Raw genomic sequence first — 16,411 nt, 5'->3', positions numbered from 1 at the left:
CTTTCCAGCTACAATAGACATAACTTAGTAATTGATCTAAGAATAAACAAATCCTGAGACTTTCTCCTTGGTGCAATCAGCAGGTATCTATCTATTGAACCTGACATTCTATCACCTAATTTTAATTTCTTATTTCTGAATTTTATTTTTGATTAAATCGTAAAGTGTAATTTTGAAAATTTCCTGGTTAAATCAAAATATATAATTTTGGAAATTTCCTGATTATTTCCTTTGCTTCAAGCCTGAACTCTGTTACAAAAAAAAACTATCACTTAATTTGCCTTAATTTTAAAATTTTTGCCTAGTGTATGCCATAATCCATCAACAACGAGCCACTATTCAAGTTATTCCAAATGAAATAATTTAATATAGAATATCATATGCCTTGATTTTATATATGAGAGACCAAACATAGCTATGAAACACAACGAATACTAACACGACAGGAAACAATAATCTTCTATGGGTAGAGGAACAAAGTAAAGGGACAATGCTATAGGAGACAAGATTCTAGGGCTGCCAGTGGATGCTAAACCCTAGGCAGACTTGCCAGGTGCAAGGAGAACCATGCAGTGAGATCTGTGTGTTTAAAGCAGGGTTATAGGAGTCCTGGCCACTGCCAAAGAGTTTCTCTAAAAGAGACAGAAACCAAGCCGGGAGTGGTGGTTCATGCCTGTAATCCTAGCAACTCAGGAAGCTGAGATCTGAGGATCTGAGACAGCCTGGGCACTAAAGAATATGAGACTCTTATTTCCAGTTAACCACTAGAAAACCGGAAGTGGGGCTGTGGCCCTAGGGGTAGGGGGGTAGCCTTGAACTGAATAACTCAGGGACAGCACCTAGGCCCCATGACCCACAAAGAAAAAGAGAGAGACAGAAAGAGAGACAGACAGAGAGACAGACAGAGACAGAGAGACAGAGACCAAGAAAGTCTCTGGTTTCTTTTCAACTCCTCCAGTGTAATATTTTATAAAAGTTATTCAGTAGAGCAACCTTCTCAATATCCAGAAAGCAAGGGGCCTTCTCTATCATATAAAGTAGAGCAGAAACAAATGACAGTAACATTTTGAGACTACACATGCATAGGTGAGGCAAACAAAAACAGGAGCCAGTTTAATCAATTGGGTTTTGAATCTTTTCTGAATCTCCGCTGTCACTTTTCAACAATTAGCTACAGTATGTATTCTTAAAATGGAGATCTTAAGATAGAAAGATTTCTTGAATTCTTTCTACTCCTCTCATGAGACACAATATGCAAGCAAGCAGTGGCCTCACTAAATCACTTTTGTCCAAAATATTTAAGACAATTTGTAATCAATAATATTACTGGAGATTTGAGAGGATCATGATTCAAGGTCAGTCTAGGCCAAAAATTAGAGACTTCCCTCTCCACTTATGGTGGCACACCCATAAACCAATTACACAGGAGGCATACATGATCCAAGACTACTGATCTTAAGCAGTCAGACCCTACCTGAAAAACAAATAAAGTAAAAAAGGGTTAGAGACATGGCTCAAAAGACAAAACAGATGCCTAGCTTTGAGTTCAAACTTCAGTGTCAGGGGAAAAAAATGTTTAAGTGATGAAGGGTAAACTTCAAGACAGTTACATAGTGTTGTACATAAAAAATTTAAACCCTTACCTCTTTTCCTGGTAGTAATTGCTCTGAAAGAATCATGGGTGCATGTGCTCTTGGTTTCTCTATCATAGTTTTTCTATTGGATTTTTCAAAAATCCCTAAGCAAGTGAGAACACAAATGCAAACAAATCTTTAAAAAGGAAAACAATCATATTAAATGTTAACATACTTTTAACATTTATAGACATACTTTATGCATGATGGAAGCCAATATGCATGCATTTCACTATGGAAGGAATACAGTCAAGCAGATGTATGGTCTTGTCCATAATGGCATTGCAATTTTCATATACAATTTGAAGAAATCTATATGCTACATATATTCATACATGAAGTACATGCATACAAAATCTGTAAAATGTAGATTCTTTGCCATAAGGTCACTTGCATATTCACAGTATTGAATGAATTAAGATAAATATTAAGTTCCATGTCCTTTTTTTAAAAAGTTAAATTCTGGCCTGACATAGTAGTATATGTCTACAATCTGTACACCAAACAGGCAGAGAAGGTGGAATAGCATGGTCAAGGACAAAATATGCTTTATACTACTATCTTGACTCAAAAAAAAGTTTCTGCATTTAAAAACTGTGGTCATTCTTAGAACATCGACAGTTCCCTTCATGAAATCATAAACAAAGGAACATCAATAATCATCAGAATTTGAGGAAAAATATAAGATAAATAACACACAATGATTAACTTGGAAAAAGAAAACTCTGACACAAACATGAAATATTCAGTAACTCTAAAAGCAGAAACAATCTCTCCAACTTTTCTTAGTTTTTTTTTTTAATAATTGAGGTACTGATTTCCCTGGGAAAAATTAGGTCTAGAAAAACTTAATGAGTAAATATTCCAAAAAGAAATACTTCTACTTTCCCATTAAGGTCACATTAATCACAGGTTGATTCCATGAATAATTTAACATTTACCTTTTTTGTCGTTTAGATGGGAAGATGATAAATTATATACACTGCTCTAAATTTCATTGTATTTTTTAATTTATCAAGAATTTTAACAATCAGACTTTCTATTTCCCTTAAGCTAAGCAGATTTCAAATTTTGCTCATTTTAGCAGTAGGGATTCTGAGTAAATAGTCATCTAATTGGTGTATATTTCCACTTACCCTGGATTGATGAACCTAACTGTGGATGATTTTTTTTAAGGAATACAGGTCACAGAAATAAAAATAGTACATTCTAATTCTCAAGATTGTTTTAACACTCGTGCCTAGAATATACTAAAGATAAATATTCAATATGTCAGACAATAATATCACTACTATGGTTTGTATTAGTGTCTCTCAGAGGCTTATGTATCACAGTCTTGCTCTCCAGTCTGAGGAGCTAGGAAGTCATGGAAGAATCTTAATAGAAGAGAACTTTTGGAATAAAGTGAGGTGCTTGGGAGAAAATCCTTGAATTGGATATTGCAATGTCAATCGGCCCACCCCTTTGCTTCCTGGATGCCGTGAGGTACACAGCCCTGGCCACCTCGCACTTCCCATCATGATGTACTTTGCTGCTAGAGGCAAGGGACCACAGATGAAAATCTTCAGAATCATGAGCCCAAAGAAACGTTCTCAACGATGCCAAGCTGATTAATGTAACTACCTGAAAGGGACATTTTATTAGTGTTTACCTAAGAAAAGTTTCTTCATCTGTCATATTTCATAACTATTTCATGATTTTTGAACACATCCTAGAATTTGTTTAAAGTGATGAAACATTCATACAAAATACAAAATTTGGCTAGTTCACAAATACTTGTGTACATGTGTACACACACACACACACACACACACACACAAATACATGAAAACTTTCAGCTCCTCTTTAAACTCATTCATTAATCACAAGGTCCAAGGACTTCAATTTAAGAATCTTCTGTATTGGGCCGGAAGTTTGGCCTAGTGGTTAAAGTGCTTGCCTAGCATGCATGAAGACCAGGGTTCAATTCCTCGGTACCACATATAGAAAAAAAAGCCGGCAGTGGTGCTGAGGCTCAAGTGGTAGAGCTCTAGCCTTGAGAAAGTCCAAGGACTGTGCTCAGGCCCAGGACTGGAAAAAAAAAAAAAAAAGAATGTTCTGTATTTCTCAAGGCACTTCACATTATAGGAAAAAATTTTAGGTTTAATACATATAAGCCTTTTCTATGACTTACACCTTTAATGTCCTTTTAAGGAAATATGGTAAGATCATTTTAACACTGAGCTAAAATCCGAATCAACCACATATTTTAATGATGCAAAAGAAGACTAAGCATCTATTAAATAGTTTTTGGCAATAGTTTTTTTTTTGCCAGTCCCGAGGCTTGAAATCAGGGCTCAAGCACTGTCCTTGGACACTTTTTGCTCAAGGCTAATGCTCTGCCACTTAAGCCACAGTGAATTGACAATTTTTTTTTCTTTTTTTGTGGGTCATGGAGCTTGAACTCGGTCTGGGTGCTGTCCCTGAGCACTTCAGCTCAAGACTTCCACCCTACCCTTGAGCCAAGCCCCACTTCCCGTTTTCTAAAAGTTAATTGGAGATAAGAGTTTCAGGTTCTTTTGTACCCAGGCTGGCTTTGAAGCTCGATCCTCAGATCTCAGTCTCCTGAGTAGCTATGATTACAAGCGTGAGCCACCGGGCCTGGCTGAATTGACAATATTTTTAAAAGAAAGTTTTCAGGGCACAATGAGTAGGTGCCATAAAGTAATTCTGTACAACAAAGACACTATCACCAGTCCCAATCAATTTACTGAGTAACCAATCTTTCTTAAAATGTTCATTTTTAAAAACAGATTTTACTTTCTAAAGAAGTTTTAGGTTTACAGAAAAATTGAGAAGAAAAGTAAACTATTCCCATATACTTCTTCTTGCCTTTATCACCAAAATTGATAAACCAAAGTTGAAATGCCATTCTAATGTTCCAAACTAAAGATTATCTTTTGCATTATGATTCCTTTGTTTAAAATTATTAGCATAAATTGTACAAAGGAGCTTTGTCACTACATTTACAACATACGTTACATAATGTACTTTGATCAAAATTATCTCATCTGTATTATTCTTTCCTAACCTCTCTTCTTCTGCTTTCTACTCCATTCTTTATTAACAGACAAGGAAGATTTATTGAGGAACAGCGAGGGGCACAAACCTTCCCGCGGGATTGGAGGTTGTGCTAGGGACCGAATTTGGGGGTAAGTTTATATAGGGCTTAATAAGGAAGCAAAAATTAAAAAAATGGGTCTCCTGGGGGCCCAGGGTGGTATCTTTGGCCAGGCCCACAATGGAATGTTCCACCTTGGGTGTGGGGGTAGTTGTCCCCTGGGAACCAAGGTTGCCTGGGAACAAGCTCTTGAGCATGTTTCTAGAGCTTTGCTTGACCTTGGGGAATAAGACAGGACTCACTCCTTCGTATTCCATCTTTAGATACATAAAAAGATTGGGCCTAGAGGGAAGAGGCGGATCCTATAGACAGGGTCTTTTGGATACATAAAAACATTTGGCCAAGAGGGGAAGACAAGGGAAAAGGGTTGATGGTTGTCTTTCTGGCTACTTCCTGCTGACACAGAGGCATTGTTTTAGGGGGTGGTCTCCCATCAGGTCATCTTGTTGAAGGGCCTGAGTTTCAAAGGCATCTCTTTTCCATTGAGTTGCTGGAATCTTGTTGCCATGAAAAATTCTATCATTCTCTGGGAGGTGAAAGTTCGTTCCTGGCTACTCTGGATTTCCCTGAATATTGGCATATCCTTCTGCATAAGGGGAACATCTAAGAAAAATGCTATGGACAAAGCAGTCGGGGGCTACTCCATTCTTTTTAACCATTTTTGGTAGGTTTTATTAGGCTCTTTTATAAATTTATTTATTCCGCTTCTATAATCATCCACTGTTGTTTTATTCCTTCTCCCTTAATTTTTTACAATGTGCACTAATGTCATGTATCTGCCACTACTGTATCAATATTGAGTAATTTCACTGTTCTAAAAATCCCCTCTATACACCTGTATATTTCTCTTCCTCCTCTCCTTTTCATCCCCCTCCTTTTCCCTTCCCTTTTCTCACTCTTAAAAATAAGATCTTTTGATGGTCTCTGTAGTTTGGCTTTCAGGCAGTATGTAGTCTTTTTAGATTTCCTTCTTTCATTTAACGTATTTTAAAGGTCTTTTCATGGCTTGATATCTTATTTATTTTATTAATGAATATTTATATATAAGTTTTAATGTGGATATGTGTTTTTACTTTATTTGGGTATCTAAGATTGTAAATTGTAGAACATATAGTTCAGCCTTATAAGATTGTCAAACTGTATTACAGAGACACTATGCCATTTTACATTCCTCACAGAAATGAATGAGAATTCCTTTTGCTATCATTTTAGCCATTTTAGCATTATAACCATTCTACTAGATGGATTTAGCCACTCATGGTAGTGGATTTTAACTAATAGTGTCTAATAGTATCTTGTTTGAACTCACATTTTCCTAATGACATATCACACTGAATATCTTTTCATATGCTTATTTACCATCTTGTATATCCTCTTTGGTGAGGTGTCTGTTCACATATTTTAAAATCAAGTTATCTTGTGTTTTTATAATTCTTTGTATATTTTGGATACACATCCTTTATTTTCTTTGTGATTAAACTTTCATTTTCTCTGTGACACTTGCTTGATCTTCCACTTGAGAATTTAGCCCTCCAGATATATATCTGTCCATGAATAAGACATAGTATAAAGGAATCTGTCATATCAATGTTAGCAAATTAAAAAAAATAAAATGAACTGGGTGACAGTGGCTCACAATTGTAATCTTGGATACTCAGGTGGCTAAAATCTAAGGATTCTGTATTCAAAGCCAGCCCTGGCAGAAAAATCCCCTTAAGACTCTTTCCTCCAATTAACCACTCAAAAGCTAGAAGTGGTGCTGTGATTCAAGTGGTAGAACACTAGCCTTGAGCACTAAGAGGCTCAGAGACAACACCAGTACCTGAATTCAAGCTCCACAATTGACAAAAAAAAGAAGAGCAAAAGAAAACCTGAAATTTACATAAATGGATTTGACTGACAATTGAATGCACCAATGGAAAACTATTCAGCTAGTGGAAGGAATTAGGCTCATTTTCTTAACAGTTCATAAAGAAAAAAAGACCTTTATAGTATGTCAGTGTAATATAGGAATATATGTGAAAATAGTTGCTCCTGGAAAGTAGAAGACTGAAGTGAAAAGTAAATCACAATTTTACCAAATGCCATTTGTCCCATTCAAAAGCTGTATAATATTCATATAATAGTATTCAAAAAGAATTTTAAAGAAGAAAAACCATAAGGTTCAGGTTGTTAATGAAATGTAAAATGATGTGGGTACTTAATATCATTTTACTATTTCTGCAGATAGCTTAGAAACTACTAATTCAGAAGGTATTTACTCTGGAAGAATAGCATGAGTTTGAAGTAAATTTGTACAGATTATTTTGTAGAAATAACTGCCATTGTGTAGTTTGAGTCTTAGGAAAAAAGTTAATTATCTTCTATTTATCATCTCCTTCCCAAATACATTATGTTTATTCACCAAATGTAATGTGCTCAGATGTTTATATAAACCATCTGCCTATTTTCAAGATGAGTAAGAAAAATGATAAACTTTTCAACACTTTTTTTAAACCGATGCCTACTTCTAGAGTAAGTGAGAAAATTATCACGTAATTCTGATAACCTTTAAAATACAATTTTCTCCTCCCTTAAGTTTAAAATATTTAAAAATGCTTAATCTTCTACATTTGTACATCATAGCCAAGTGGAGTGGAAGTACTAAGGCAAATAAAAATATTTTGTAATTTTATTTAATTGTGCCATTTTTATATTTTCTTGCGATTCAAATATGGCCAGCTTCAAATTTTGGCAATGTAAAATGTTAGGAGTTCTATGAATACTTGAGAAATTACTGTGCATGTTTTAAAGTAAATTAAAATTTCTTTACACTTAATATTGTCCATTTGGGGCTCACCATTGTAAAATATAGTTAACTGAATGTGATCAACAATGGTTTCTCTAAGAGCATGCCTAGATTAAGGACCTCAGGAGAGTGCAGAGGGTCACAAGAATGGCAGCTGCTCAACAGCTTCCCCTACAGAGTTCTCTTTGGTTCATTTTACACTTCTGGTTAGTTTCCACACTGCCGCTTTCTTTCATAGGGAGTAGAGGTTGGCAGTACTTCCCTGTGACATCCACTTTCACACCCAAATTGGTCTTCATAGATTCCCATTGTGTTCACTTCAAAGCAACTTGCCTTGTTGGCAGCTCTAAGTGGGAACTACTAGTCTTTCTTTTCTTCACTGTTCTTTTCTGGCTCACAAGCAACCTCCCACCAAAAGCTGAATCTGTAGAAGAGACTACATCCAAGAGATAATACCATGAAAAAGTATGAAGAGAAGCCCAGGTGGCCACCTTGCAAATTTCCAATGTGGAAGCCTTCGACCTCTCTGCCCAAGAAACAGCTAAAGTCCTAGAGTAATGAGCTTTACAAACCCTAGGAGCCTCTTTACCTTAACTACATACGCCTCCCTAATACAATCCCTTAACCATCTAGCTAAGGAACTCTTAGAAGCCATTTGACCCCTCTTAAGACCCCCTAAGAGTACAAACAATCTTTTAGAAGATCTGAAATCTTTGATTCTTCTGAGACAAACCCTAAGTGTTCTTCTTACATCCAATTGAAGCAGCCATTGCGCTTTGTCATTGCTGGGGCTAAAGAAAAAGGAGGGCCAAGACATATCCTGGTTTAGATAAATCTCAGATGCCACCTTTGGAAAAACTGAGGAACTGCCCAGAGAACCACTTTATTTTGAAGGAACATTAGAAATACACCCTAAATCAAGCCCAAGTCCAATCCATAGAATTTCATCACCTAAAACAAGCACAGTAAGACATTATAACATCAAATAACATCCTATCATTTTCTGGTATGATGAAATTACAAAACTATATGCCACAATCAAACAAGATCAAATAAATAAAATAAATATCTTTTACTTTCTCAGAAAGTATTTTTTGGTCTCTACAAAACCTCTTCTTCACATTCAGATTATTATGAGAACAGCCAAACTGGTTAAGTTGATAACATAGTAGCAAATATCAAAACAGGAGAATATATGAAGTTAATCATCTATATATTTTATTTACGTGATGTTTAGCATTTGAATGTTTTTAATTCTTCTAGATATTTAAAAATAAAATCTTTACTTTTACCAAATTATTTGGCTTATATAGACATAGTGAGCAACTTTTTCTTAGTTAACAAAGTATGTTCCATTCAAAACAAACAAGAAACCAAATGACTTGTTCTTTTCTCTCTCATTCCTTCCCACAACATATTTTTAAGCAAAACATTTACAATTAGGGATATTCCATAATAAGTTAAGATTAATTTGGTTTCTTCCATTGTTTCTTCCAATGATAATGAGGGATCCAATTCTTTTTCTTCCTCATTTAGGACATCAATGCCTTTGATATGAATTGATTAATTAGGGTATGCTGAATAAAACATTTAAGACTTTTCTTGACAATTTCTTCTAAAATCACTTTACTGAGATCCATTTATATAAATTTATGTTAAAAAAATGACTCAGCTTTCTCACAAAAGACATTCAACAACGGATATGCATACACACACACACACACACACACACACACACACACACACACATATATTACTAGTGCATGTCTACTGCCCATATATTATTATACCTGCTGCTCCAAACTTCTTTTGTAGATAATCATATTTGTAATTATTAACAAATATATTTGTGTAGTATACTATGATTAATGTCATACTAAAGTTGCTTTTATCTGCCACACAGCTGACAAACATGGGGTAAGACATTGTTTGTTGCATAATTATATATATGTTTTGTTGAAGTTTTTGCAAGCATGGTAACTGTTGCTTTCAACTATATGCAGCAGTTGCAATATTCCACATTGACTGATTTTAATCTTATGTGATTAAATATCTTCTTTTTCTCCTTTTTCCTAGAAATCAACAGTTAAATCTTTGCTTCAGTTCTTGATTATTTCAGTTTTTAACTTTGCAATGGTTTTCTAATGCAATTTTAATATTGAGATTATGTTTCCCTTAAGAAGGATAAAGTTTAGAACTGATATATATTTCCAATGGCCTGGTCTAGTATCAAAATTAGATGACTCCAAATGGGTAGAGTCTTAGAAGTCTTGGAGTTCATTCTGCTTCTTGATCTTCAGAAAACACCTACTAAAGAGGTAGACAAGATGTCTATCTTAGCTAGGAAGGATGAATGACCATATGTCAACTTTTGGAAGCAACAAATGTCATCAATAATTAGGACCACATATTAGCTCTATGTAGGAAACCTAGTAGGATTCAAGTCATTTTCTAATTGAATCAATTTTCACTCTTTAATTTAAATAATTTTTATATTTTCTGCCCTATTTTAATATTTTCAGCTTTTAAAATCTATAACCTACCCTTTTTGATTCTTCAAATTAGCTCCATAACTGGAAAAAGAATTGATATTTTTCATGTTTTGGAAATCTTCTCCTGAGTGTTGTAGTAGAAAGGCGATTGGACATTTAAGAGATGGGGCTTAGGAGGAGATCACTGGAAGAAATGCTCCCCAGAGAACCCTCATCAGAGCCACCATTATACATTTGGACTTCTGCCATTCCAAGCTCTGAGCTAAATAAGCCCCCCCCCTTTACAAATTATACAGGTTCAGGCATTTTGTCACAGTAACAGATAAGGGCCTAACATTATGATCTACTGAATTTATCTTAACTTAACCAAAACATAGAATGTTGGGGCTGGGAGTTTGGCCTAGTGGTAGAGTGCTTGCCTAACATACAGGAAGCCCGGGTTCGATTCCTGGGTACCACATACATAGAAAAAGGCTGGAACTGGTTCTGTGGCTCAAGTGGTAGAGCTCTAGCCTTGAGAAAAGTTCAAGGACAGAGCTCAGGCCCTGAATTCAAACCCCATGACTGGCAGAAAAAAAAAAGAAACCCTAGAAGTGTGAAAAACATTGTTTATGTAAAGCAAAGTAAAAATAAAACAAATACATCAAGAAAGTTCAACATAAGTGTTATCAAGACATTGAGTTTGGATGCTGAAAATTTCAAATAATTCATTAATTTTTTGTCTCTTTCACTTCCTTTTTCAAATGGAGTATACTCCATTAGAATGATAGCATGTAAAAGAGGACTTTGTACATTTTTTATAAAAAGGAAAATCTTTATTAAACATGTTATCACAACAGACAATATACAGTTAACATATTAAACCAATGCCTTGGAATTCTACCACTAAGGTTAGAACATTGCAATCCTCATGACAAACTATTTTTCAATGAAATTTTGTAAAGAATAAGTAACCTTAGAATAGCATATTAAAAAATTTTAACAATCACACTTTTTGTTTATGATATACAAAGACTTCCATTTATATATATTAAGTCATTCAATTGTCACAATTTTACATAATATTGTAATCAGAAGCACTTAATCTTATAAAGCACATATAAAAAGAGAACTAATGCAGTCTTCCATGAATATTTTATTTTATTTTATTTTTGCCAGTCCTGAGGCTTGAACTCAGGGCCTGAGCACTATCCTTGGGCTTTCCTCAAGGTCAGCACCCTACCACTTGAGTCACAGCACCACTTCTGTTTTTTTCTCAGTGTATATGGTATTGAGGAATCAAACCCAGAGCATTGTGCATGCTAGGCAAGAACTCTGCCACTAGGCCAAACTCCATGAGCATTTTAAAACTGACGTAGACTAAAATTCTTCTGCTCAAGATCATCTTGTAAAGGAAATGCCAGTAGATCATTCATTGTACTTACTCTCTTCATAGATTAACTTTATTCTTTTTAAAAAAAATCATCTGAGATTGGCACTGATAGCTCATGCCTATAATCTAGCTACATAAGAAGGCTGAGATCTGAGGATCATAGTTCAAAGTCAGCTCAACGAGGAAAGTCTAGGAGACTCTGATATCCAAATATCTACTTATCCAAAATCTAGAAATGGAGCTCAACAAGGTAGAGCACTGGCTTTGAGCACAAAAGATCAAGGATAGGTCTAAGGCCTGACTTCCAGCCCTAGGATCAGCTAAAAAACAAAACAAAAAACCCCCCTCATTTTAGTTGGTTGATTTGCCAATTTGATTTAAGGGGTCAGCCAGTGTAAAAGGCAAAAAAAGTAATCCAAAAGACAAAATGAAAAGTGAATTGTATTAATATAAAGAATTTTATTTTGTAATTTTTTTCAAATAATGATATAGATTCAAAGCAGGATGAAGCAAAAAACAGAGATAAATTGTAGATTTATAAAACAGTATATTACCTGAATACTTCCTTGGTACTTTAAGTGATGAAAATATTTCTTGAAACAATTCTTGAGCATTATTTTCCAGCTTCAACATAGATTTTATGAGGTATGATAAGAATTGGAGGTCCTCGAAGGAAAGAAATAGGTCTTTTCCGTCCTCTGGAACGTTAGGAGTAACTGTGAAAAAAGATCAGTGCTGTTGTTTATTTTATTGTTTTTCCAATAAATATTCAGATGATCTATAAGACTACCAAAAAACATCAAACTAACAAGATGTTCCAAATTTAAAATTACTTAGCTGGGCTCAAGGCCTGTAATCTTAGCTACTCATGAGGGTGAAATCTAAGAATCATACTTGAAATTTGGTCAGCAAAATCTGTGAGACTCTTCTCTCCACTAAACAAACACAGACACACAAAATCCAGAAATGAAGCTTTGGATCAAGTGGTAGAGTATTAACCTTGGGCAGAAGAAGCATAGAAGCTAAGAGACAGCCCCCCAGGCTTCTGAATTCAATCTCCAGGACTAGCACATACACACATAAATTAAAGCCAGTTGATTCATAAACAAACACATATAAAAGTTACTAAATCGTATTTTCAAAGAAACTGGAGATAAAATTTATGAAATTATAAAAACTAAGCTTCATTTTCTGAGTCATAAACAGCAATGCAATTTTGTTTTTAAAAAAAGTCACATCTTTAAAATCCTGATATTTTAAAGTCTATCTACCACTTGAATCTAATTATGAGAAAATATAAAAGTTTTGAAAGTGTCATGTCAAAAAATAGGGGCCAGATATAGGATGAGATTAAATGAAAGGACCTCAGGGATATGGAAACAAGAGCTATATAATGAGTAAATGTTGTTCTCAATGTACTGTTATTTCTCACCTCTTTTTTGTTGTCCCTTGGTTATTCTCATATTATTACAGTATCTTACCTTGTAATCTGGTATATTCTATATACATCTCTCTGTTTATTTGAAATAGGAAAGGACAGGAGGGAAAACAAGATGAGGGAAGGGGTGGAGGGAGAGAAAAGGGACAAAAAATGATAAGTGGTATTAATTCTATCTGGTGAATACAACTGTAACCCCTCTATTAATTACAACAAAAAATAACAAAAATAGGGGCCAGGAAGTATTCTTGTCTAAAGAAGTCTAAGACTAATGCTTTATTTTACTATAAGAGTATTACTGAAGTAATTTGGTAAAATTCGAAATCTGCTAAAATTGTATTGCTATTATTACATGTCTCTTAATTTATAGATTTAAATAAATATTTAGTTATGAAAAAGAACATTTCTGTTTTTAGGGAATACACAAAAAATATTAAAATACATATAAATGTTTGCAACCTTTCAGTTCAAGAAAAATAGATTTCAGGAGAAGAGAGATCATAAAAGGTAAAATTGTAGTAACTTATTAACACTTAGAAAATTGGGTTAAGAAATTTTAGACTCTACTACACAGCTGTAATTATCAAAACAGCTTGGTACTGGCACAAGAACAGGCCTGAAGACCAATGGAATAGAACTGAAGACCCAAATATTAAACCACAGACCTATGGCCACCTAATCTTTGACAAGGGAGCCAAAAAAATAGAATGGAAGAAAGACAGCCTCTTCAACAAGTGGTGCTGGCAGAACTGGTTAAGCATCTGCAAAAAACTAAAGTTGGATCCTTCTTTGTCACCCTGAACTAGAATTAACTCCAAATAGATCAAAGACCTGGAGGTAAAAGCTGACACACTGAAAACTTTACAAGAAGGAAAAGGAGATACACTAGGCCTCCTTGGCACAGGTCGAAACTTTCTTAATAAGGACCAAAAATCACAACAAATCAGAGAAAGGCTCGATAAGTGGGACTGCATTAAACTGCAGAGCTTTTGTATGGCAAAGGACATAGCTAGCAAATTAATTAGGAAGCCTACAGAATAGGAGAAGATCTTCACCAACCATACAACAGGCAAAGGCCTCATATCTAAACTATATCAACAGCTCAAAAAATTGTATCACTCCAAAACTAATCTCCAAAATAACAACCATCCATTAAAAGATGGGCCAAAGACTTAAAGAGAGTCTTCTCTAAAGAAGAAACAAAAATGGCCTATAGACAAATGAAGAAATGCTCAGCATCTCTGGTCATAAAAGAAATGCAAATCAAAACAACTCTAAGATTCCACCTCACTCCAGTTAGAATGGCCAGGATCAAGAAAACTAATAACACCAGATGCTGGAGGGGATGTGGCCAGGAGGGATCACTACTACACTGTTGGTGGGAGTGCAAACTTGTTCAACCACTATGGAAAACAGTATGAAAGTTCCTCAAAAAGCTAGACATAGAGGTCTCCTATGACCCAGCAATTCCACTACTTGGCATTTACCCAATTGTCCAGAAACAAGGACATACTAAAGCCACTAGCACAATGATGTCCATTGCAGCACTATTTACCATAGCAAAGATATGGAACCAACCTAGATGTCCCTCAGTTGATGAGTGGATCAACAAGATGTGGTATTTGTACACAATAGAATTCTATGCTGCTGTCAGAAAGAACGACATCGCCCCATTTGTTAGGAAATGGAAAGACTTAGAAAAAATCATATTAAGCGAAGTAAGCCAGACTCAAAGGGACATAGGTTCAATGGTTTCCCTCATTCGTCATAATCAGTAGAAACCTTGGGCTCTCATAGCAGAGATTTGCAATACAGCAAACCTAGATACATAAGGCCATATAGTATGACGCTAAATGAAAGGACCTCTAGGATATAGAAACAAGAGCCATATAATGAATGATTGTTGTTCTTAAGGTACTATGTTATCTCTCATCTCTTTTGCTGTCCCTTGGTTATCTCATATTGTTACAGTATCTCACTTTGTTATCTGATATATTGGATATATTTGTATTTGGTTATTTGAAATTGGATAGGGAAGGGGGGAAAACAAGATGAGGGGTTGAGGGGGGAATGGGGACCAAGACATGAGAAAGGGTATCAATGTATGTGAATTAATGCACCTTCTATCTGGTGAATATAATGTAACCCTTCTATTAATTACAATAAAAATATATGAAAAAAAAGAAAATTGGGTTAAGGAGGAAAATTGGGAATTGTTATTATTCTGGCTTCTTTCTAAGATTGAATGAAGTCAGCTTTTAAATATATTCTCTATTCTGTTTGAGGATCCTTTCCAAGATGCCATTTTGCATTTAGTCATCATTTATTTCTTGATCCCAAGGCCTCTCCTTCCATTATTTCCTAAATTTATTATACTTGGAATGACTCCATCTTAAGATTTCAACCCAGGCCGGGAGTTTGGCCTAGTGGTTAAAGTGCTTGCCTAGCATGCATGAAGACCCGGGTTCGATTCCTCGGTACCACATAGATAGAAAAAAGTCGGAAGTGGTGCTGAGGCTCAAGTGGTAGAGCTCTAGCCTTGAGAAAGTCCAAGGACAGTGCTCAGGCCCTGAGCTCAAGCCCAGGACTAGCAAAAAAAAAAAAAAAAAGATTTCAACCCAAAGTACAACTCCTCAGTTGTTCTCCTCAGGTCTCTTCCTTCTCTATTTTCAGCGTCAACTCTTATCTCCTAACATACTATACTATTTTTTTCTTTCATTATATTTTATTGTTAGGATAATATATAGATAGGTTACAGTTGCATTCTTGGGTAGTGGGTACATTACTTCTTGAACATTTGATACCCCTTCTCATGTTTTTCTCCCACTTTCCCTCCTTCTCCTGCTCCCAATCATCTTGTTTTTCCCTTCCCTTCTCTATTTCAAATAAACAAATAAATGTGTATACAATATAGCCGGTAACAAAGTCAGATTCTGACAGCTTTTTAATTTAAAAAAATTATAGATCTTAAACTAAAAACCTGAAAGGAGCATCAGATGTTACTCATAACTCCTCAAATTCCTAATATGTGCTTACAAGTAATGTGTTTAAAAAGTACCAAATAAATTCATTAGTTAGATATAAACAATGTTTTGAGAACTGATTAAATTTAAACATTTGTGAGATTTTATAAAGTAAGCATAAATTGTTGTTAGGGACAAATATTTAGTGCCATCAGAAATTGTCCAATTCCACGTGAAAAAAATTTCTTTCATTACATGGATATAGAGTGAAAGTTCTAGAAATACAACAATTTCATAAGCAATCCACTTCTCTTCAGTGAAACATGTAATTACTAGCATCAAACATATGCCATTATGACAGTCTTTCACTGAAGACCAAAAATATAATATCTTACAAGAGATATGATAAAGATAGCTACTAACTTCACCCATTAAATCTAGTCTAGTTCTGTAGTTTTTTTATGCTTTAATCTACAAATATCTACAAAAACTCAATTTCATGTCTTCATTAACCTTACTCTCATTTATTGAAACCAATTTCTAATCAGCCATACTTACACCTAC

At 34.9% G+C, this 16,411-nt stretch overlaps 1 protein-coding gene across 1 annotated transcript in view; it reads right to left on the bottom strand.

The window, feature by feature from the left end:
• Kiaa0825 (KIAA0825 ortholog) overlaps positions 1-16,411 on the bottom strand; it is a 378,969-nt gene that overhangs the window by 277,589 nt on the left and 84,969 nt on the right. The window contains exons 6-7 of the mRNA XM_090331617.1: positions 12,001-12,162; positions 1,644-1,738 (exon numbers count right to left, since the gene is read on the bottom strand). Coding sequence (XP_090187743.1) covers positions 1,644-1,738; positions 12,001-12,162 — 257 coding nt within the window. The remainder of the gene's footprint in view (positions 1-1,643; positions 1,739-12,000; positions 12,163-16,411) is intronic.

Source organism: Megascapheus bottae, chromosome 4, assembly GCF_031878675.1.
Source record: "Megascapheus bottae isolate mThoBot1 chromosome 4, mThoBot2.hap1, whole genome shotgun sequence".
Taxonomy (NCBI): domain Eukaryota; kingdom Metazoa; phylum Chordata; class Mammalia; order Rodentia; family Geomyidae; genus Megascapheus; species Megascapheus bottae.
The sequence above is the reverse complement of the archived record's forward strand: the minus strand, read 5'-3'. Positions and strand labels throughout refer to the sequence as shown.